The sequence below is a fragment of the Emys orbicularis genome, chromosome 1 (assembly GCF_028017835.1).
Source record: "Emys orbicularis isolate rEmyOrb1 chromosome 1, rEmyOrb1.hap1, whole genome shotgun sequence".
Classification (NCBI taxonomy): Eukaryota; Metazoa; Chordata; order Testudines; family Emydidae; genus Emys; species Emys orbicularis.
In genome coordinates, this window is record NC_088683.1 from 353,866,734 (window position 1) to 353,890,613 (window position 23,880).

Consider the following 23,880-nt stretch of genomic DNA (forward strand, 5'->3'; position numbering starts at 1 on the left):
GGCAGTCTTGATGGCAGAGTCCCAGCTGGCATGTAAAATTGCCATCACCAGGGTGAGCCCCAACTCCAGCACAGCTACCCCTGCAGACACAGGGAGGGGCAGTATGCCCCCCTCTGAGCCACTGGGCTTAAATCTGACCCTGAATTTACAGGCTGGGGCCTCAAAGAAGTTAGAGATGGCCCAAGGAAGTGGGGGGTTGTGACCCGAATTGGGTTTGGTTGGGGAGCTCTGCTGAATTGGGGTCTTAGTGAACGCCCTGTCCAAATCAAAGACAAAGCAGCAGGAGCTAAAAACAGGTATAACCTCCATAGAATTACAGATGCTAGCCTTGTAATCTAGCCCCCTTGCTTCTCCCCTAGAGTTCGTTTTATTGTCCAGTCCGACTTAAAACAATCCAAGCAACAGGGCTCCTCCTGGGCTTTTCATGGGAGTGTACAGCCGAACAGATCTCCCCGGTAGGAGATGTTTCCTGATATTTGGTGTCTACAAGTTTTCCTTTGCAGACTTATTATATATTATTATTATTATTTGCATTACAGTAAGGCCTGAGAGCCTGAGTCATAGATTAGGATTCCATTGTGCTTGGCACTATACACACAGGTCAAAAGGCCAGTCCGTTGGCCCCAGAGAGCTGACAATCTAAGTACAAGATAAGAGACAACAGGTGGATACAGAGAGAGAGACAGGAGTTCCTCCTAGTTCTAGCCTACCCACTCTCCTATACTTTAATTTTCTTATTTCACTTTATGTCACAGCATCCGTTTTCTTTAAGTATTTAATTTTTACCAGGACTTATTTTATTTTTAGAAAGAGCTATAAAATACTCATCTACCTATTGGTTATCTAACAATCTGGAACAGAAGAGGCAGTTCCAATCTATTGGAAAACTACATCTGCTTAAAAAAAAAAAAACGTTTACAGCTGATGTTATTTTCCTACCAGACCCACAATAACAGCTTGGAGCTGTTCCAGTTTATTGTTAAGTACATATTTATACAATATAAAAACCACCTATTTATTCACAATAAAAGGCATTGCCAAGTTATTTATCATTGGATAGGCACAAGGATCCGATCTCTTTTCATCAGAAGATCTGAAAGCACTTTACAAAGGAGGTGAATATCATTATCCCTGTTTTATGGGTGGGGAAACCCAGGCCAAAGGTCACCCACCACACCAGAGGCAGGAATGCAACCCCGCTCTCCTGAGTATCAGGCTAGTGCTCTGTCCACTAGGCCATGCTACACTAGTATTGCAGTAGTGCCGAGGAGCCTCAGTCATGAACTGAGCCCCCCTTGTGCTAGGCACTGTACAAACACAGAACAAAGTGTCATTCCCTGCCCCAAAGAGCTTACAATCTAAGTACTATTCCTCTGCCATGGAAAAGAGAAAAGCTACTAGTGACAAGTCCATGAGGGGAGGGGTTTACAGCTCCATGGAGCAGATGGATTCCAAGGAGCTATGGGGAAAGTGGGGCACAACCTAGAGACCTCAGCCCTGCTCCACCTCACTGCTCTGTGAACCTTCCCGAGCAGCAAAGTTCCCTCATAAGTCTTTGGCTACTCCCCATCTGGCTACACACTAACTGCTTCTCCAAGATAGGGGCAAGAACCCATAAAAATTATTCATGTCATAGGATATAAGTCCTTTATCCGCTCTCCAGTCTATCAGGGGATCTGTACTTAGCCTCACACTGAGCCAGAGCACCCCTTTCAAGGGGAACGGTACAGTGTTTATTGATGATGTGGGTTTTTTACAGACACACCGGTCATAGATACTATAAGGCAGTGCTGTGTAACCCCTGCTGGCCTACACAAAGCTGGCTGAATATCCCTGAGGGGGCCTGAGTTCCTAAGTCAAGATAGAGTTGATCTGGTTTGTGGTGTCATCTGTTTAAAAGCAACTGGAACTGGCTTAATCAACTAGTGATGTCTGCAGGGTGCCATCAGGCCTCCTGAGGACATGTACACAATGGGCCTCACCTGGCCACCCAGCACACAATACTCACGGTTCTGTGCAGAGACGAGGAACCAGCCAGGACACAAACACTGGCACAAGGGGGGCTAAGTTTGTTGGAGGGGGAAGGCAAAAGCAATATTCTATCAAACATTACTCAGTTTTACCCATCAACAGCTGGCCACGTCCTCAGGTTCCTGAGGCTTGGGCTGTGACCTTCGTGGTCCTGCTAGATTGGGCCTGCTCAGTTAACAGTTCTAAGAACTCTCCTCTCCTTCAGGCTGGCGGACAGGGCAATTGGGGAAGCAGCTTTCAATGATTCTCCGGGTAACAGCTCGCCGAGAGCTTCTTGGCAATGTACAGCCCAACACAGAGATCCGGGCTGACATTGCAGTTCAATACAATGCACATTCCAGCTTCTAGGCTGTACGACCCCAAAGGGAGGAACCTAACTAACTGCCCTAACAATGGTTGCCAGGGCTTTCCCTGCGGCACATAGAACAGCAGCTGCAATGGTGGGAGACCCAGGAACCTCGTCACTATGGACCCTTTCAAGCTCTCTGCCTTTTTTCCCTTTCCCAAGGGAGAGTGAGACGTGAACCAACAGGCTGTGGGAAGCTATGGAAGAGCACAGTCAGTGTTTGGGAGGAATTAGAGCTCTGCCTCTCTCATCCCCCCCAAAACATTGACTGTGCTCTTCCAGGTCATTGTTTGCTCTCCCCTCACCTTCCCCAGTAGCCTCCCTTTGACGGGGAGGAAAAGAGAAGAGCACCTGGCTGCAAAAGCAACTGTTTCCATGTCGTGCTAGTGCAGAGGACTTTGTTCCAGAGCCAGACACTGACAGTTCCAAGCCTCTTGCAGGAATAAATTGGAGCCCCGCAGCGTGGAGGGCTACAGCCAAACAGGCCAGACCAGTGGGCCCACTGTCTCTGGTGGGGCCAGTATTAGCTGCTTCAGAGGCAGGTGTACAATGCCCACAACTCTGCAGTGACGTGCTCCCTGGGGAGAAAGCCGGGGCGGGGGAGGTTCCTTAAACCCATTTCAAACAGGAGTGATTTGGCAGTTGGAAATCAAAAACCCATAACAAAAAAATCCAACTGGGAGAAGCTCATATACTAGACTGTGAAACAGCATCTTAAAACAAGCCATGCTGTCAGCGGGATTCTGCAAGCTCAGCAGCAGAGTAACAACAATCCTACGTCTCAAGAGACACGGCGCCTTTCAGCCAAACAACTCAAAATGCTTCACAAACACTGGTCTGGATTCTTCAGGGTCACATGCTGCTGTAAGTGACCCCAGCATAAAGCAGGGGTAAGAAAATGGAGACTGAGGCCCAGGAACTGTAACCCCTTCAAGAAGCTGGTCCACCAGAGGAAAATGGCCTACTACTGCTACCACCTTTGCTTAAGTGGGGGAGATCTGTGCTGTGTTGTTGAAGGGCCTGTGTTCAGATCCTGGGGAGGGCCATAAGCACCCCTGATTTTGGTTTTGCAAAATCCTGCTGATGAGCTTTAACAAAGCTAACCTCTCCCCCCTTTATTTGCCATGCTCTAGTTCAGGGGGTTTCAACCTTTTTCTTTCTGAGGGCCCGCCAACATGCTATAAAAACTTCATGGCCCACCTGTGCCACAACAACCGTTTTCTGCCTATCCTGTAGATTAAAAGCCAGGGCCTGCGTTAGGGGGTAGCAAGCAGGGCAATTGCCCAGGGCCCCATGTCACAGGAGGCGCCACGAAGCTAAGCTGCTTGGGTTTTGATTTCAGCCCCCGGTGGTGGGGCTCGGGCTTTGGCTTTCTGCCCTGGGCCCCAGCGAGTCGAACACTGGCCCCTTTCTGGTTTATTTTGATTGACCCCCTGAAACCTGCTCGTGGCCCTCCCGGGGCCCCCGGACTCCTGGTTAAAAACCACTGCTCTAGTTAAAAGTTTGCAAGGGTAGAGAGGTGAGGTTCCAATCCTGCAGCTGCTGGAACAGAGGCTGACGACTCCAGTAACAAAAACTCACTGTACAGAACAAACTTTGAATTTATATCAGTCAACAACCGCTTCAGGTTTACAAGTGAATTAAATCCAGGATGTTTGAAAGGCATAAGTGAGCTGTCCCCATGTAAGAATGGGATTTGCAAAAATCAGTGACCTAGAAAATTCAGACCTGCCAACTCACTGTTTTCCAGTGAGTCTTGATTGTTTATGTGTTAAGAGACTCACACAACCTCCTACCTCCAAGGACATCTCAAGGTTCACTGCAGTCAGCTCTGTTAACTCTTTAGGCCTGGCAAAGAGAAAATCCAAGCACTGCAGTAAAAAGAATGCATAGTTACTCAGACATCTCTGGGGAGAAATGGTTACAGCTGTGCAGAAAGTTCTAAACATAACCTAACGGCATGTCACACTCACCTGGTCTGGGTTGCATCATAAAATCAAGACTTGGGCCAAGTTCACTGACAGGTTCACTCAGGTGCATGAGTCATTCAGTGGAACCTGGGCCTAGCTTTGATCAAGACTTGGCTGATGATGGGTTTAATTTCAGGGGCAAATTCAAATCTCTTTCACTTTGTGCTGCAAGTTTCTTTCTGGACCAAACCTTAAAGCCCGGTTCTCGCAGGGGGAGAGGGATGCAAACCCACACAAAGCAAGACCAAAAAAGAGTTGGCATGAACATTTGCAAACTGACACAGTCCAGCTGCGGGAATGATGCACAAAGAAAGGAGACAGACAGACTAGGGAAAGGACATACTGGCCTCCAACGTAACAGGAACACCTCAAAAAATCTGGAGCAGAGATGAGGCCGTACTGCAAGATTCTGCTATGGATCTGAATTTCAGCAACGTTTTTGGGTCAGGTCTTGGATTCAGCACTCTCCCTCCTTTTAGGGTGACCAGATAGCAAGTGGGAATAATTGGGATACTTTCCCCCCCCACGCAAGATAGAGGGGGAATAGTTGCATATATAAGACAAAGCCCCTAATAGTAGGTCAATCCCGATAATAGCAGAACATCTGGTCACCCTATCTCCTTTGGAGTTCCTGTTTATATTCACTCTTCTTTGAACCTCTGTGGTTTAAAAATCTGGCTGGAAATCTCATTAACATAGATCCCCTCCCCCCACGAGTTTTCTGGTGCTGCCTGACTCCAGCTAGGCTGGCAATACCACAACCAAGGAATTTCTGGTACTTTCCACCTTTGATCCCAGGTGAATTCAGGTGTATCAAAAACGGGGTGAGGCGGGAATGTTAACCAAACATTTGTGAACTCTCAAAAACGGTTCAGGGGTGAGTTGAGCTTCGGCTCTGATCTTATTTTACCTGCACCAATTAATGAATGTCTGAGCACCCCAGGAAACACAGCCACGTATGGACATCCGAGTCTTAACATGTTGGCCAGAGCGCATGTGAGCTATGGGATGTATGGTTCAGACTAACCCACGTACTGTGTCTTTAAACAGAGCGAGGAGGCCGAAGGGCTGGGACAGCAGGGTGTAACCAGTTCAGCCAGACAGTCGTCACACATGGCAGTGCTCCCGGACAGGCTCTGTGCATTGGGAGGGATTATCTGGGGTTTAGTCACTGCACTGGTATCACAGGCGGATGCACTGGGCACCCAGCCCAGGTCCACCCTGCCCCTCACAAGGTGTTGTGCGCTACTTGCCAGAGGACTGATGAATACCCACTTCCGCTTACAGGCTCAGCCCTCCACTCTGTCACACCTGTAAGCTTTGGCACAGCAGCACCTGAGCAAACTTGCGCCTTTCGGACAGTGGCTGGACTGGAGTTACATACAGGAGCCGAGAACAGACCTGAGCCACTGCACAGAAGCGGGGGAGAATTAGAGAGGGGAGCCTGGAGCTATCCTGTACCCTTGGCAGAAGCCGGGAGAGAGTCAGAGAGAAGCCCTGATCTGAGTGCCAAGCAGCAAGTTCCTCTTGTACCTCTGAGCCTCCCGCTCCCTTCCTTTGCCTGCAGGCCTGGGGGAGATGAGCATTTCATCAGAGCACCGATCCCTTGGGAAACAAGTCACGAGCAGTCTACAAACGGTGAGGGGGCCTGGCAATGTTCTGTCTGGTGGGGGTCTCAGCGGTTTGCGGGTGGGAACAGCATCCCCCTTTGCCCCATTCTGGATGTTACGCTGCTTTTAGCCTGCTTGCCATTTCTGAGACTTTGGGGTCAGCCAGCACCCAGAGATGGGACCCAGTCCATTCTGAGCAAATTGGTGCCTCCAGCTTAGACACAAGAGTTCTGGCAATGACACAGCCTGCACTAGGCAGTGATTTCTGCCCCTGAACTGAAGGGTTTAACTTGTATTTGTTGGAAAATTAAAAAAAAAAAAAAAAAAGACCCAAACTTCGCTTGCTCGGTGGGGTGTTATATACTTGACAATTGCAACAAAGTTATCCTAGCATTTTAGATTTGCAGAACATCGACACCAGACTAGCATAGCAGGTTCGCTAATTCATGCTAATGTTAAGGACACCTAGGTCAGGTCTACACTAGGAAATTAGGTTGGTATAACTATGTCGTTCAGGGTATGAAAAATCCAAATCCCTGAGCAACACAGTTGAATTGACCTAACCCCCGGTGTGGACAGCGCTAAGTCAGCAGGAGAATTCGCCTCTCGGGGAGACAGAGTACCTACCACAGCCTAGGTAGCGTCTTCACTGAAGTGCTACAGTGGCATAGCTGCCACTAAGTGTAGACTAGCCCTTAGTGAGAGTCACCAATAATAATACCCAGCTGTTATATAACGGTTGTCATCAGGAGATTTCAAAGTGCTTGACAAAGGAAGTCAGTATCATAATCCCCATTTTATAGATTGGGCAACTGAGGCAAAGAGCTGGGACGTGACTTGTCCAAGGCCAATGGCAGAGCCAGGACGACAACCTAGGTCTCCTGAGTCCAAAGCCAATGCTCTCACCACTAGGCCACATTACCAAGGGTTACTAATTAGTGAATAACCAAATAAAGATGGTAAAATTGTTAAGAAAGCCACACTAGTGAATGTAAAACATGTTCATTTCATTTGACAGAGTAGTTTGCTGTTAGTCATTGACGACAACCCTTTGTAAAAGTTTCTGTAAAAGGAACGAAGGCTCAGGAGTATAAGACCTTGCTTCCCGGCCCTGCTGTTTGATCTTTGCTGGGAAGTGGGGTGAAATTGCTAGTTTTCAGGTGGACTTATTGGGTTTGTGGGCTAGTGTAAAAACATGGAGTGAGGTTCCACTATATAAATATTGCTGGGCCTTGGTCTCCTTTTCCCTGCACCTGCTGCAGTCATTTACGCCTCTGTCAGGTGGGTGTGAAATGCTTCCCCATGTGAATGACACCATTGTAAACCCATTTTGCTTTGGTGTAAGTGACTGTGCAAGGTGCAGGGCAATGGAGAATCAGGCCCTTTTTATTTCACTGTTCCTTTGGACCTAAGCTTATATGTAACCTTCATGTTCCCCCTACATTTTCTGGCTACAGGCTCAATCCTGAGCAACCAGAACCTGACCTAGCAAAGAACTTTAAGCTTGTGATTTTAGTTCTGAGGGAGTTGATCCTTGCATGATCAAGCCCTGTGTGCATGAAAAAGAGCAGATGAGTGGCTAGGTGTGGTCGTAGCAGTATAATGCATGTGATTTGCATTCCAGGTGTAATTGTTTTAGAGAACACAAACCTGCTCCGTCCCTTTTAAATAAACAAGAAAACCATCTCCCCCCCCCCCCCCCCACACACACACACTTTGCTGCACTGAGCACTAAATAAAGTGGCTATGCAGAAAGGGTGAGGTGTCACTTTTTCATCAGTCAGCACTGGGGGTATTGTGCTGCTGGAGGAGCCATCAGAAGTAAAACTAAGATTGTGACCTCTCTGGACGTTCAAAGATCCCAAGGCATTTTTCACAGAAGTGGTGACATTATGGCCTGCAGGAATTCAAATCTGAGTAAATTCCCCTGTAGTTTTAGGTTGGCGTATTCTTCTTCACTTCATGGCCTAAATGCTATGGGAAAGTTTTAGGGTGCCCTGATAAACAGCTGTTATCTTCTACCCCAGAAATGGCTGCGTTTCAGTGGTGCGTGATCAGCTAATCTGGTCCAGCTTTTGGATTTATAACAATGCCCCAAAATAGGTAAAACTAATTTGGGGTTTTGTTACTAAAATTACACACAGCTCTTGTCCCAACTCTTAAGGGAAAACCCAAATCAAGGGGAGAGGAAAATAAAACTTACACACAGCTCTTGTCCCAACTCTTAAGGGAAAACCCAAATCAAGGGGAGAGGAAAATAAAACTTTAGCTATTAATACTGTAGCAAATCCTTGGTTGTCCTCGTGCTTGTTGCTATCACCTCACTGAAGCTTCACAATAGCAGGGAGAGACCTCAACACTTCCTGTTCCCAAGTCATAGGCCTCTATTATGTGAGCTGACGGGGAATGCAAAGAGGCAGGATGGTCCAGTAGTTAGGGCTCTCACCTGAAATCCAAGTTCAAGTCCCTGTGTGACCTTGGCCAAGTCACTTAGTCTCTCTGTGCCTCAGCTTCCTAACTCTAAAATGAGGAAAGTGGCACTTCCCTACTGTGACGGGTTGGATCACAGAAACCCCCTTGGGAACTGCCAACTGATGTGCCAAGACTACTTCTGCCCCTGCCTTCCGTGCCAGCTCAGGACTCCAACACCCTGTCTTGCTGAGCCAGATACGCCCATCTGCTCTGACACAGACTCAGGGTCTGAACCACGTGCCCCAAAGCTGCAGGTTTACCTGAAAGCAGCTTACAGAAGTGTTCCTGTCTTTAACACTCAGATGCCCAACTCCCAATGGGTTCCAAACCCCAAATAAATCCGTTTTACCCTGTATAAAGCTCATAAATTGTTCGCACTCTATAACACTGATAGAGAGATATGCACAGCTGTTTGCCCCACCCCCAGGTATTAATGCGTACTCTGGGTTAATTAATAAGTAAAAAATGATTTTATTACATACAGAAAGTAGGATTTAAATGGTTCCAAGTAGTAACAGACAGAACAAAGTAACTCACCAAGCAAAATAAAATAAAATGCGCAAATCTATGCCTAATCAAACTGAATACAGATAAAACCTCACCACTTCCAGTAAGCTTCCTTTTACAGACTAGTCTCCTTCTAGTCTGGGTCCAGCAATCACTCACACCCCCTGTAGTTACTGTCCTTTGTTCCAGTTTCTTTCAGGTATCCTTAGGGGTGGACAGGCTACCTCTTTAGCCAGCTGAAGAGAAAATGGAGGGGTCTCCCAGGGGTTTAAGTAGACTTTCTCTTGTGGGTGGAGACCCCCTCCTCTCTCATATGCAAAGTCCAGCTCCAAAATGGAGTTTTGGAGTCACATGGGCAAGTCACATGTTCATGCATGACTGAGTTTCTTACCAGCCAAGCCACATACCTGGGAAAGCTCCAATGTGGATTGGCATCTTCAAGTTCATTGTTGGCTTAAGTGGTTCTTGATTGGGCACTTAATTTGCACATTCCTTTCTCAAGAAGCTGACCAAATGCTTTACTAAGGCTATCAAGCAAATATACAGCCAATATTCCTAACTTCAAGTACAAAAATGATGCATGCATACAAATAGGAGGAATGTATTCAGTAGATCATAACCTTTACATAGGTATGTTACATGGCATATGTAGCATAAAACATATTCCAGTTATATCATATATACATTCATAAGCATATTCCCATGAAGCCTTATGGGGTACACCATCACACCTACCTCACAGGGGTGTTGTGTGGAGAAATCCATTACACAGTGTGAGGTGCTTAGATATTATGGCAATGGGAATCATACAAGTATCTTAGACAGACTCTTGGTTAGCTATTAGCAGGATATGAACTCAGATGCAGAGGTGAGCCGTTCTGAGTCCAACCAGTAGGGGGCAGTGACAGTTAATTCCAATTTCCCACTGCTCTGACATGTAATGGGTGTGGTATTTTCCCCCTGTGACTGCAGCTGTCACCGATCGTGGAGTTAAACATTGGCGGGGAGGTGTACACAACAACGCTAAGCACCCTGAGGAAACACCCTGGCTCCAAGCTGGCAGACATGTTTACTGGCCAGCCCAAGCTCAGGACAGACACAGAGGGGAGGTTCTTCATTGACAGGCCAGGCACCTATTTTAAGTACATCTTGGAATACCTCCGCAGTAACCAGGTGCCCACCCAGTGCATCCAGGACGTGTACAAAGAGGCATTGTTCTATGACATCGAGCCTCTGGTCAAGCAGCTGGAGGACTCCCCTCAGATTTTTGGGGAGGTGGTGGCAAGGAAGCAGTTTCTGGCCCGTGTGCCCAACTACAGCGAGAACATTGAGCTGATGATTCGCATCGCCAGGGCAGAGGCGGTAGCATCCCGCCAGTCCAGCGTCATGGTGTGTGTGGTCAGGACCGAGGAGGATGCAGCCAAGTGTCACGACGCCCTGAATAGCTTGGACATGGATAAGAAATCGGTGGTGAAGTTTGGCCCCTGGAAGGCGACGCCGAGCATTTCTGACCTTTTGGATTGCATTAAAATGGACATTGAAGCCAAAGGATACAAGATTTCCTTCCAGCCCCACGTCACAGAGAAAGGCTTCCGGTTCAAATCCTACGACTTCTTCTACAAATTTCTGTTCACCTGGTGGTAGCAAAAGGGAACTCTTGGCAGTGATTTTTAAATGGCTATTAAAATAAATAGACTTCTGTTGTTTTAATACAGAGAATCTCTCAGAGATCAGATTCTGGGATCTGGCCAAACTGCACACCTCACAAGTTGAGATGTGTATGCAATGGGGGTGTAAAGCCTCCCCGCCCCCATGCTATTCCAAAACTGAGCCTATCATGTACAGGCCTGGTCTTCCAGTGTAAGTCAGAGCAGCCTTAGGCTGATTGCTAACTGACCCGAGGGGCTGAAATCACAGTCGGGACCAGAGCAATATAGGGTGCTCTGGCCTCATCCTCTTTACTCTGATCTCATTCTGTGCAAGCAGCCAGGGCTGGGGATAGTGTTGCCTCTACACCAGCTCTGGGGCAATCGTCCTGGGACTGAGTTAGCTGTTTCTGGCTGTAAATCTGGTTGTCAGTGTAGTACAAAGTAGTTGGAGGATCTGGTACAGAATTTTTACTGTTGCTACACATATACGATAATAGGCAAAAAGAACTTGGCTTGGCTTCCAGATCCCTGGTCGTGTTTGCAGTACTGGGGGAAAATCATCTTTGTAAAGCAGCAAATTAGGTCTGGAAGCGTCATTGAGAGAGAATAAATATGTGAGTACACCAAGTCCTCAGTCTGAATATAGCTTAACTCTTAAGGGTACGTCTGCTCTTGGAGCTAGGGATGGGGTGTGTGATTCCCAGCTCGAGGAGACATACCCATGCTTGCTCTGATTGAACTAGCATGCTCAAAGTACAATGTAGTGAGAGTGGCAGGAGGGGCTAACCGCCCTGAGGACATACCCCTCCGAGATCCTAAGAAACGTACTCAGGGTGGCTAACCCATCACGCAGCTCGCTCTGCTGCGGCTACATTCTATTTTTAGTGGACTAGCTCAGCGGGAGTTCATGCAGGTATGACTCCTTGAGGAGGGAATCACACGGCTCCAGCAGCAAGTGCAGACATACTCACTGGTCTCTCAGCTACAGCTGTGCATGATCAATGATATGGCTTCAGTTGAAGGAGTTATAGGAGTTCACCAGCTGACCCTAGTCCAATGCAACTCAGGGGCAGCTGGTGAACTGTGGGGCAAGTGGGGCATAGCAGAAACCCCCAGGGCTCCCGCACACCACAATGCCCTGCCCCCCCCCCCCACAGTCCCAGAACTCTGGGTGCTCTTCTCTTCCCCCTCATTCCCACATTGCTTAACCCTGGCCTCTGAAGTCTCCCTCCTCCCCCCTCCCTTCACCTGAATTTCTCCTTACTCCCGCAGCCCCTGTTCCCCATTAGTCCCAAGCCCCTGAGGCTTCTTCACCTCCTAGGCCAGGAGTGACTGACAGATTTACCCACTCAGCAGAGTGGCTCTTCTCCTGAGCCTCTTGCCTTTCTTCTTGATTCCCTGGGGCCTCCCACAGCTCCTCGTCAGTTCCTCCTGCCGCTTCTCCTCTCCTACAGACTGTGCCGTCAAGCTCTGAGAGGAAGCAAGCGGTGGGGATTCTGAGTGGGGTTTGTGGTGCTGGATTCACTGCCCAAGCCACAGGCTGTAGTGACTGCAGAGCGCTCTGAAGCCTTTGGTGGGGGTGGGGCAGTGCCATGACACCCTCTATACAGGAGCTGCCACTGCACCCACTGGGAGCTGTGCTCGCTCATGCCAAGGCAAAATTTGGCTCTCTGCTGAGAAAACCAATGCTCTAGCACAGTGGTTCTTTAACACCAGGACCTTGTGTTAAAACAGATAAGGTTTAAGGACCCCTACTACTTCTCCTCTAGCGGTAAAGAAAAAGGGTGTCAATGCCCAGGTTGACAACCCACTCTCTAGCAAATATTATTATTATTGATTATTTGTATTGCGGTAGCACTAGGAGCCCCAGTCATGAACCAGGTCCCCTTTAAAAAAAAAAATAAAATAAAAATTGAGCTAGGTGTTGTACAAACACAGAACAAAAAGATAGTGTCGGCCCCAAAGGTTTTCCAGTTTAAGTTGAATGTGTTCTACTTGTTAATGCAGCAGTGTTTAGCTATTTTTTGTGCCATCAGTTACATCTCTTTGAGTGCTACAAATGAATATGTGCATCAGGAGACATAATGAAACCCGATGATGATTATTAGATGGAAGAGTCTCATAAGGTACTTCCAATAGTACACCTACAGCCCAGTTCCTACAGTCTCTACTAAAGCAAAACTCCCTTTGACTTCAATGAAAATGTTGCCTGAGTAGGGGGTGCCTCATTGGGTCCTCTATTGTTTTTTAAAACCTTAATATTCACAAATTTATTTTTATTTATTTTTATACTCAAGACAGCTGATGATTTTAAATTATTTGCTACCCCAAGGATAGCTGAAAATCATATTGGTTATTCTAGATCATGGTTACGTTTACTTTTACTCTTGAAATATGGGTTGCCTCCTATAAAGGACAATATGTGTTTTGGGATACTAAATAAATACACTTTTAAAAGCCTCTTTGCATAGTATAAATCTACCTTCTTTATTATCCTCTTAAAAAACCACAAAGCTTTCCTTATACACTACTGGGTTAGAATCGATCTTCATAAAGTGTAGTATAAAATGCCTACATTCTGGTTATTGTTCTTCCAGTGGTGTAAATCAGGATTGACTTCACTGAAGTCAGTGCAGTTACACTGTGTAAAACTGGTGTAAGTGTGAGAAGCTTCATCCCCCTAAAATTTTGAAGACTTGGGCAACATTTTTAAAAGTGACTAACGATTTTGTGTGCCCAAAATCACTTAAAGGGGCCTGGTTCTCAGAAAGTGCTGAGCACCCACTATCACTGGTCCCTTTTGAAAATTTTTGCCCTGATCCACTATGCTTTGCCTTGTGCATTTAGTTCTCCGGGAGTTCCGTACCCAAGGCCTAGTCCAATGCCCATTGAAATAACAGCCTCCCTTGATTGACTTCAATGATCAATGAACCTGATCCTGAGATGTACCACCCTCCTTCAACTCCCACTGTAGTCAATGGGAGTTGAGGGCACTTCACTGGTTCTGGTTCTAGCTCAGTGCTATGTAAAATGTTTGCAAACCAAACCCAAAAGCACATGAAACATACCCAGTTTGGGGTCTGATTACAAACTTAAAACACAGCTCAGGTTTGGGGAAAACACATCCCAAACACAGAATTAAAACCACTTTTTTTGGGGGGGGGGAGGGGATTATTTCTAGACATTATTGGGCCAAATTCACATGTCGCTGGTGCAACTCTACTGACTTCAGTGGGTTCACACAGGAATGACTTTGGCCTGATATAGTCTGTATTAATGTATAGGAATCTAATCTTTTCAAAGAAAGAGAGAGATGAGCCTGAATCAACCTCTCAGAACTGAACACCTCCAAACTTTGTGGGAGAAATAGGTTCCGAATCCATACTCAGATCCAGAACTAATGTCTGAGCCATATTTCTTTGGGAGGCAGGGGACTTGAAGTCTGGATCCCTTTTTAGTTCTTGTATTCACAAAAGGCTATAGTTAAAGATATCAAAACTTCAATGGGAAGCTTTTTCCACCTCCTCCTGACTTCAGCAAAACCAAATGCATCCCCGTGAAATTTTGCATGCCACATCTCATACCAGGATAGAATTTTTCTGGAAAGTTTGGGTCACTTTTATATAACTTCAAATCTTTCCGTTTGGAAAAGAAAAAGGTAAACTCCAGATGGTTAAGTATGTCTAAGTGCTTTCGAACCGTCGCAGATGGGCAAAGCCAGGACAACTTAAGCAATTATGTTTCACGCTTATTTACTTAACCTACATCAAATACTCACAAAACACAATTAAAGATAATTCTCCTGCCACAGTATAATAGTAAATCTCATAGACTGATATCCTAGAATTTGAAAGGCATATTTTATAAAGAAATCAGTAAAACTAGTCTTTTGGAGATAACCTATCTCCTAGAACTGGAAGGGACCTTGAAAGGTCATCAAGTCCAGCCCCCTGCCTTCGCTAGCAGGACCAAGTACTGATTTTGCCCCAGATCCCTAAGTGGCCCCCTCAAGGATTGAACTCACAACCCTGGGTTTAGCAGGCCAATGCTCAAACCACTGAGCTATCCTCCCTCTGGAAAAAAAGAAAAAGCAAGACAGTCTTTTATATATTTTAATATTTTTAAGTCCACCTTGTGGCTATTCTCAGAGTACATGTGCAAGTATTTATGAAAACATGTTATTGAGAACAGTAACAGGAATGAATTTCCCTTCTGTGTCACTAAATTGAACTGAAATACTCTTCCCACAGAGAAATTCATACTGGAAACAAAGCTTACATTTTTAATAGTAAGTGGGTTATAGTCCAAGAAAGCTTATGCCCAAATAAATTGGTTAGTCTCTAAGGTGCCACAAGGACTCCTTGTTGTTTTTGCTGATACAGACTAACACAGCTACCCCTCTGAAATATGGCTACCCTCATTTTTAATAGTGAGCATAATAAACAATTGGAATACTTTATCAAAGGTTGTGGTGAATCTTCCATCAGTGGCAAAGTTTAAATCACGATTAGATGTTTTTCTAAAAGATCTGCTCAATTCAAACAGGAATTATTTGTGGGAACTCCTACACCCTGTGTTACACAGGAGGTCAGATTAGATGATCACAATGGTCCTTTCTGGCCTTGGAATCTATGACTCTATGTCAGTGGTTCCCAAACTTTAACAACTTGTGAACCCCTTTCACTAAAATGTCAAGTCTCGCGAACCCCCTCCTAAAAATGAATATTTCCAGGGATTTTCTCCTTTACCTGAGTATAAATGATAAAAGCAGTGATCTTGGAAATATAAAATTTGTTGTTATGACATGCTTATCACACACTATTTATTATTAATTATTATTTATCATTACAGTATTTTTATTACATTATGAAAACGGCAACACTCTTCCAAGATCTCACTTTCATAGCTTGTATCACTTTGAATAAGCCTGTTATAAAACAAGGCACCTATTTTTCATCAAGGAATATCAGATGTGAAACAGCATGAAAATATTTAAGAAGCCAACTCAGAGAGTTCCTCCTACACAAGCATTCAGGTCTTGAGCAGTCCAGGCAAACAACGCACGTTACAACAAAGCTTAAACTTGTTCTTCATAATAATTTTAAAAACAATACTAGCTGCTTATTTCATTTTAAAAATAGCAAAAAATATCCACCTCAGTTTCCATTTCTTATAAGGAGTCTTGAAGTTTAAATCTCTTCAGTGTAATAGATATTCTTGCTTTGATCTGCTTAGCTCTTGGAAGTTCAGGGGCTCCAGGCTGCTGGCCATGTGCTGCCAGGGGGGCCTAGGGACAGCTCTATCCGCCATTAGGGAATTTTTTCCCGAGAATCTCCTGTAACATTTTGTGAACCCCAGTTTGGGAACCACTGCTCTGTCAGACATCTCCAAACTGTGAGGTGTAAGCCCCTAGGGGGCAGCAGAGGAACAGTTGGGGGTGGCGAGGCAGCTGGGCTATTGCCCACAGGGGATGGGGAGGGAGTGCCACCCAGCCCCCAGCTCTGCTCCAACCCCATCCCGTCACAGCCCTGGCTCCCAACCCTCCGCCTAACCCTGTCCCCAGCCTCAGCATGGCTCTGCACACGACTGGGGGTCTGGCTGCTGGCTCCCAACATGGCCCTGCTGCGGCTCCGCTCCCACTCCCAGCCTTGGTCCCTGACCACGGCTCCGTCCCTGGCCCCAGCTGCAGCCCCACCCCTCTTACCCCTGTCTGTGCCTCGGCCCCTGGAGCCGCAGCCCCACTCCTGGCCCTCAAAAGTTTGGGGACACCGCTCTATGTGGTCACCCCACTCAGGCAACAGCCCGAGGAAATGTCCTCACACTATGCCTGGAAGGAAATAACAATTCGGGCCCCTCTTGGACCATGTGTTAGTGACACACACACAGCACCCCCTACATTACAATAGAAATCTATTTATGTGGTACCAAAAGACCCAATGAATTAAAAAAAAAATCTTTCAGGAAATTAAAAATGTGGAGCCAGATCCTGAGCTCTGCTGCTTTGCCCCAGCTGAGAATCTGGCCCGGGATCCTGATCTGCACTACAGCCTGACCCATTGACTCAAGGCCAGGGGGGGAGCTCCAGCCCCGCACAGGCCTCCATCTAACCTGGGATTCACTGGCCATAGAGAGGAGACCTCCAAGTGTCTAGGAAGGACAGTTTCTTTTCCCGTCATCGTCAGCATCTCCATGGTTTCGTTTCCGGGTGCGGGGGGAAGGAGAAGGAGGGTACGGGACCGTACGGTGGCTGAGGCGGCTCACGCCCTGCCGAAGGCGAACGGCGGCGGTGGCGGGGCTCAGCATGGCGGCGCACCTGAAGAAGCGGGTGTATGAGGAGTTCACTAAGGTCGTCCAGGTAATGGGCGAAGCCTGGAGCACGAGGGGGAGGCTTGGGAAGGGGACTCCCCCGGGGGAGGGGCCCGGCCCCTGTCCGAGCAGGGCGACGCCTGGGCGGCCTGGGGTTTCAGGAAAGCCCGCTGGAAGCCTGAGGCCTAGCACTGAAGGGCCTCCCAGCCCTGGCTCCGGGAGAGGCCTCAGGCGGCTGCTACTCTTCTGGGACCTCTAGTGCTGGGAGGGCAGCACAGGGGAGCCGGGCAGCTGCCAGCCACCCCGGGGACCCCTTCGGTGTGGGGGGTGCCCCCGTGAGGGCCCGAGGGACCCCTCCGGAGCGGGGTCTCCCCAGGGGACTCTGGGGCAGGGCCCGCCCGCCCGAAGCGGTGGGTCGGCTGATAAAGGGACGGAGGGGCTGGGGCCCGGCGTGCGGTGCGGAGCACAGACTCGGCGGCTCCCCGCTGTTCGGATGTCCCGCCTCACGCCGTGTCATTGCTCCGCAGCAGCAACATGAAGAGATCTCCGCCAAGAAGCTGCGGCTGACCAAGCCCAGTAAATCGGCAGCGCTCCACGTAGATCTGTGTAAGGCCACTTCGCCAGCAGATGCCCTGCAGTATCTGCTTCAGTTTGCCAGGAAGCCAGTGGAGGCGGAAAGCGTGGAAGGAGTTGTCAGAATCTTGCTGGAGCATTATTACAAGGTAGGGAAATAGGGTTCCGGGGAGCAACCTGCAGGACGCTTACAGCAGCAGGAAATGGAAGCACATTTGTACGGTTATATTTCCTGACATGGTTCTGGTTGGAGGGATGTGTGGTTCAAGCGTTTGGTGATAGAATGTGGAGTTTCTAAGAGTACACGGGGTTTTGGAGCGAACTTCCCCAGGCTGGGTTGACAGACTTGGGTTAGCCGGGCTCCTGCTAATAAAATAACTGTATAGATAATGCTTTGAAGTTGCTGCTTGGGATCTGAAGTGTAGGGAGGTGGATGAACTTCAGAGCACTCTGGTATTACTGTATCCCATTGATTTTCATCAGTCCACCAAGTTTCTATGATGCCTGTTATATCAATATCCTCATTTAATACCTGGCACTCAAGTTCACACACCTTAGTATTTAAACTTCTTGTGTTTGTATACCAGCACTTATAAAATCTGTAATTGAATGGAACTCTTTTTCATTTGACTGTTTCTCTTCGGTTCCCACCTGTACTTTATCAGCTTCTATCCTCCTCTCCTTACTAAGATTATAGAGTATCCCTTTTAATCCTCCCCAATGGATGTGGTTGTCCAAACTGTGTGTTCCTCTCAGAGGTGAAAGTAAGCTGGTACGATACGGTAAGGCGTACCTGCAAGAGCCAGTACGCTGTGCTGGACCAGACTGGCTTCCCCAGGGTGGCGATTTAAAGGACCCGGGGCTCCGCTGCGGGGAGCCCCGGGCCCTTTACATCGCCGCTGGAGCCCTGCTGCCGCTACCCCGGGGCTCCAGCAGCGGCCGGAGCCCTGGGCCCTTTAAATCGCCTCTGAGCCCCTGGGCTCTCAGCCGCCTCTGCAGCTGGGAGCTCCGGTGGTGATTTAAAGGCCCCGGGGCTCCCAGTTGCAGCCGGAGCCCCGGGGCCTTTAAATCTTGATTTAAAGGGCCTGGGTATTTAAAGACCCCGCCTCTTCCGGCTGAGGCCACGCCCCCTGCTCAGGACTCCAGCGTACCGGTAAGTCCTTTAAGTTACTTTCATCTTTGGTTCCTCTGCACTTGTTGACTTTCCCCCAGCCCTTGGTTTGAAAAGTGCATTACTACCTCTTTAATTTTACATGCCAACAATCTGGTTCTGTTTTGGTTTAGGTGGAGCCCATCTGTCCTGTATAGGTTCTTCCTTTCCCAAAAGTTTTCCCATTCCTAATAAATGTGAATCCCTCCTCCAAACACCATCATCTCATCCACACATTGAGACCCTTCAGTTTTGCCTGTCTAACTGACCTGTGTGTGTAACTAGAAGCATTTCAGAGAACTCTACCGTAGAGGTTCTGGACTTTAATCTATTACCTAGCTGCCTAAATTTGGCCTCCAGGACCTTTCACCTACCTTTCTCTATGCCATTGGTACCTACATGTACCATGACTACTGGTTTCTTCCCAGCACTGCACATAAGTCTGTCTGTCTATGTCTCGAGAGGTCCGCAGCCTTTACACCTGGCAGGCAATTTGCCATGCAGTTTTCGGTCATCACCAACCCAACTATCGGTATTTCTAATAATCAAATCCTCCCCATTACTATTACCTGTCGCTTCCCAATAACAGGGGTCCCCTCCCCCAGAGTGCTATCCTCAGTGTGCAAGGATGCTATGACATCATCTAGAAGAAGGAAGGTTCCCACTATGGGATTGTTTCCGTCTGCTCTAGTTTGATGTTCTCCGTCCTTGATACTTTCCTCCTCCTCAGTGGCCCAGAGGTTGTTTGAATGGGGGTGGGACCTCTCTACTGTGTCCTGGAAAGTCTTGTCTAGATACCTCTTTGTCTCCTTTAGCTCCTCCAGTTCAGCCACTCTGGTCTCAAGACCCTGTACTCTGTATCTGAGGGCCATGAGCTGCTTGCACCAAATGCATATGCATGCCACCTGCCCACAAGGCAGATACTCATACGTGCTGTTTTCAGTGCAGTAAACTGGATAGCCCCCACTCTGTTACTGGACTTCTGGCTGCATTGTTTGTACAGGTGCCAGGGGGGTTTGTGTGTGTGGTTTTTTTGGGAGGGTTGGGTGGGGAGAGAGTGGTTATTGGCCTAAGTTTAGAGAATGTTTGTTAGGTGTATTTGGCTCTCCTGCTCGTTCTCTAAACTCCCTTGCAAAAGCCTCCTGTTTGCTAGCTCCTCTGATCACTTATAAGCTGGCTTTTTAAACCCCTGGTCTCCGAGTTAGCTCCACTTCTTTTTCAGGGGATCCTAAAGGGATTAGGGATGAAAGGATGGCAGGCTAGAGCCTTGTTAGGAAGCTCTCAGCTTGGCCTAGCAGGCAGCTAGGCTCAGCACACAGCCCCCCAAACACACCCCACTATAAACTTCAATGAATCAGGCATACAGCAAGCAAGCATGCACACAACAACAAACAGACAGACGACAAACTCACCCCAAGGTTCACGTAGTTGCTCCTCCTTCACCTGGAGAACTCCCTTGTAAAACTCTCCTGTTTGCTGCTACTGTAGGCTGCTCGGTGTCCTATGTGAAAAGAGTTGGTGGTCTAAGCCAATGGTTCTCAACCAGGGGTACGCAGAGGTCTTCCAGGGGGTACATCAACTCATCTAGATATTTGCCTAATTTTACAGCTGGCTACATAAGCACTAGTGAAGTCAGTACAAACTAAAATTTCATACAGATAGAGCAGTATAACCAAGTCATTATGTACTATACACTGAAATATAAGTACAATATTTATATTGCGATTGATTTTTTTAAATAATTATATGATAATTAGAAATGAGAAAGTAAGCAATTTTTCAGTAACAGTGTGACTGTGACACTTGTATTTTTATGTCTGATTTTTTTAATCAAGTGGTTTTAAGTGAGTGAAACTTGAGGTACACAAGACACATCAAACTCCTGAAAGAAGTACAGTAGTCTGGAAAGTTTGAGTAAAACCATCATCCCAGATTTGTGGTTAATTAGCATTCTGGTTGGCAATTTCAGCAGACAGGCCAAGAAGCAAGTTGCCATGCAGGATGAAATACAGCAGAACCCCGTTTATCTGATCTAATTGGGACCGGGCCCATATTGGATAATCAAAAATTAGGATAATCCAGAGAATGGGAAAGTGCGAGGCTGCAGCGCCGTCTAGTGGCCACAGGAGAGATCGCTCACTTCTGGACCTCTGTGCGCTGGTTGTTAGGTTAATATGGAGAGCCAGATAATGTAGGGTCGGATAAACGGGGGTCTACTGTATGTTATCTCTGCAGATGGTCCCTAAGGGTAGAGCCCTGTGTGGATAGAAAATTTGTAGCCACATCCGATCTGCAAACATGGTCCGCGGATATAAAGTGGATATCCGCAGATTTGCAGGGCTCTAGCTGTAAAATTTGGATACGCATACATCCGCAAACATGGTCTGCAGATATCCTCAGATTCGCGGGACTCTACTTAAGGGTCATGGTTGTGTCATACTAGCAGGGCAGTGTGCAGGAAGCTTGTAAAGCTGCTCTGTTGCCCCGCTGTACCTGCTCTGTGGACATTTTAGTTCAGACTCTAGGCTGTCAGTTTGACCCATGTCAGCAGCTCTCAGCTAACTAATAAATGAATAATGAAAAGATGTATACTTTGTTGGCATCTAGGTAATAGTCCTCTCCCTAATCTATACTCCAGACCTCAGTGTGAATAATAGATCTGCACAGCAAACTGAAACTTTGCTTCTGAACATCCTCATGATGGTTCCCTTTTTAAGTAATCATTACTTCCCCTGTTGATGAAGTCACAAGGGGAATTGCTTTGGTCATTTTCAACCAACTAACCTGGTATCTGCGAAGGTATGAAATTCAGAACAATCCTTCTGGAATTTAATTTTGTGAACCCCATCCTGTTTTATCAAATTATGTGGGAGCTCCCTGTTATAATTGCTATTACTCCCTTTCCAAGATGCTTGGTTGAAGACTATTTCTTGCCCTCTTTTTGTGCATGTGCACAGGCTGAGAGGAAGCTTGTTCCCACAGTGTCCTCAAAAGCATTAGCAATCATACCAAGGTGGTAACTGCTTCATGAATACTTAGATGGGTTGTTAATTTCAACATGCTTCTTTCTATATTCTCTTACATTTTATCTTTTAGTATGTCTTCACTACCTGCCAGATCTTCCCCCATGCAGACCCTGGCTGACCCCTAGCCTCTCCCATTCAGTTGGGCACATCCGCCCCTGTCCCCATGTGTTCCTGCATCCCCATGTGTCCTTGCACCCCCGTCCATGTGTCCCTCCACCCCCACTCAGACAACCCCATCCCCATGTGGCCTTGCACCCTCTCCCCCTGTGTGGCTCTATACCCCCCGCCCCCATCCCCATGTGTCTCTGTGCCCCTACCCAGCCAATCCCCTGTCCCGATGTAGGTCTGCACCCCCTCCCCCATCGCCATGTGGCCCTGCACCTCCCTGCCTCCTGTGGCCCTGTGCCTCCATTCCCGTTCATCCCCTGCCCCAGTCTGTCCTCCACCACTAGCCTTTATGAGACCCTGTCTGACCCCACCCAGCATCCCACGCTGTCTGTCTCCCCATAGCCCCTGTCTCCTGACCTGGCGTGACACGCTCCGCGAAGGCGGCTCTGCAGGCTCTTTCTCTTCCCTTGATGGCCGGGAGCTGTTGCATTCTTTTGCCGCAGTGCCCTTGGTGGGCAAAAGGCGGAACTGCAGCAACATTTCGGTGGAAGCTTTTTTCTGTGTAAAAAATTAAAAATATGCATGGCTCATTAATTATGCACGCAGTAGCGCAGAATTCCCCCAGGAGTAATATTGCAAGAGCACTAAGTCATCATTCTTCAGGGCATAGGTTGCTCTCCAGCTAGAATTATGAAGAATTGCTCTCCATTGGCATATTGCATTATGGAGTGGATGCCTCTGAAGCCTCTGCCATTGTCCACTGTTTCAGGCAGAACATTAAACCCAGGGCCGGCTCCAGGCACCAGGCACCCAAGCACATGCTTGGGGCAGCACCTGGTAAGGGGCGGCGGGGGGAGCGCGGTGCGGCATTCCGCGGGGGGGGGGGCGGGCTCCGGCGGCGCGGCGCTTGGCGGGGGGGGCGGCGCAGAGCGCGGCGCTGGGGGGGGGGTTTCCGGCGGCGCTCGGCGGGGGGGGGCGGGCTCCGGCGGCGCGGCGCTCGGCAGGGGGGCTCGGGGGCGGCACTTTTTTTTGCTGCTTGGGGCAGCAAAAAAGTTAGAGCCGGCCCTGATTAAACCATGTGAACCATTTGTGACGGAATCCCCAGGGTGCAGCCTGGGACTGTGGGACCGCTCTCCCAAGGTATAGAATGTCATACATTAATGTGTGATATTATTGCAGTTCTGTTATTCAGGGTCCCATGATTGCTTGGCCACATAATGTAACTCTAGTTCTTACAGATCTTGACTCCACAGTCTAAGGGCTTGTCTACACTGGCACTTTACAGCGCTGCAACTTTCTCGCTCGGGGTGTGAAAAAACACCCCCCTGAGCACAGCAAGTTTCAGCGCTGTAAAGTGCCAGTGTAGACAGCGCACCAGGTGGTAGCTATGACCCTCATGAAGGTGGGTTTTTTAGAGCTCTCTCCCTGCGCTCTGCCGCGACTATACAAGCCATGTTAAAGCGTTGCCGGTGTAGACTAGCCCTTAGTTAGATTTCTCTTATACCCTTATGGTAGGGAACATTTCCAAGTATGACCTGATGCATAGTTGTCTTCCTAACTCTGCAGACAGCCTGAATCAGTAACTCTGAGAGATGTGGACTTCTCCTACTCATTTAGATGGGATGTTGATTCTGATGCTTAATGATGGCAACGTGATTATCACGAAACTTTCCCCATTGAGTAAATTGGCAGAAATCCATAGCTAATACACTTACTGTTATCTTTGGATGCAGCGAGGCAGCTTTCTCCTTTGTTTGTAGGCAGTGACACAAGACACACATCCTCCCCAGTGCTAAAAGCCTCAGCTGCTTCCTTTGTGCTAAACCCCAAACTACTTTTTGACACATTCTGGGTGCCAAAACTCCCAACTCCCTCTACCCACCTTCTAAAATCCTCTATCTTTCCCATCAATAATTGTTACAATACATTCGTGTTGTCAATAGAAAACTCTCCTGCATGCTGAAGAGTGAAAATGTACAGTGTAAAACTGAAACCATTTGAGCCATCTGAATTTAGTATCAAAATAACAGGGAATACTTTCTGTCCGTGCATTAATCATTTCATATTCAGTGAAAGAACTCTTTTGAAATGTTCTGGGAGCTACCACGGGAATCTCAGTATGCATTCCTGTG

General features: G+C 47.7%; 2 protein-coding genes across 2 annotated transcripts in view; both read left to right on the top strand.

The window, feature by feature from the left end:
* The first annotated feature begins 5,925 nt into the window (after positions 1 to 5,925).
* KCTD14 (potassium channel tetramerization domain containing 14) lies at positions 5,926 to 10,580 on the top strand. The gene is made up of 2 exons (XM_065397584.1): positions 5,926 to 5,985; positions 9,909 to 10,580. Exons 1-2 carry the CDS (start codon positions 5,926 to 5,928, stop codon positions 10,578 to 10,580), a joined length of 732 nt encoding a protein of 243 aa, XP_065253656.1.
* A 6,279-nt stretch (positions 10,581 to 16,859) lies between these two features.
* The window catches only part of INTS4 (integrator complex subunit 4), a 51,932-nt gene continuing 44,911 nt past the window's right edge, over positions 16,860 to 23,880 (top strand). Inside the window, exons 1-2 of the mRNA XM_065408131.1 lie at positions 16,860 to 16,940; positions 17,422 to 17,613. Coding sequence (XP_065264203.1) covers positions 16,887 to 16,940; positions 17,422 to 17,613 — 246 coding nt within the window. The 5' untranslated portion in view covers positions 16,860 to 16,886. The remainder of the gene's footprint in view (positions 16,941 to 17,421; positions 17,614 to 23,880) is intronic.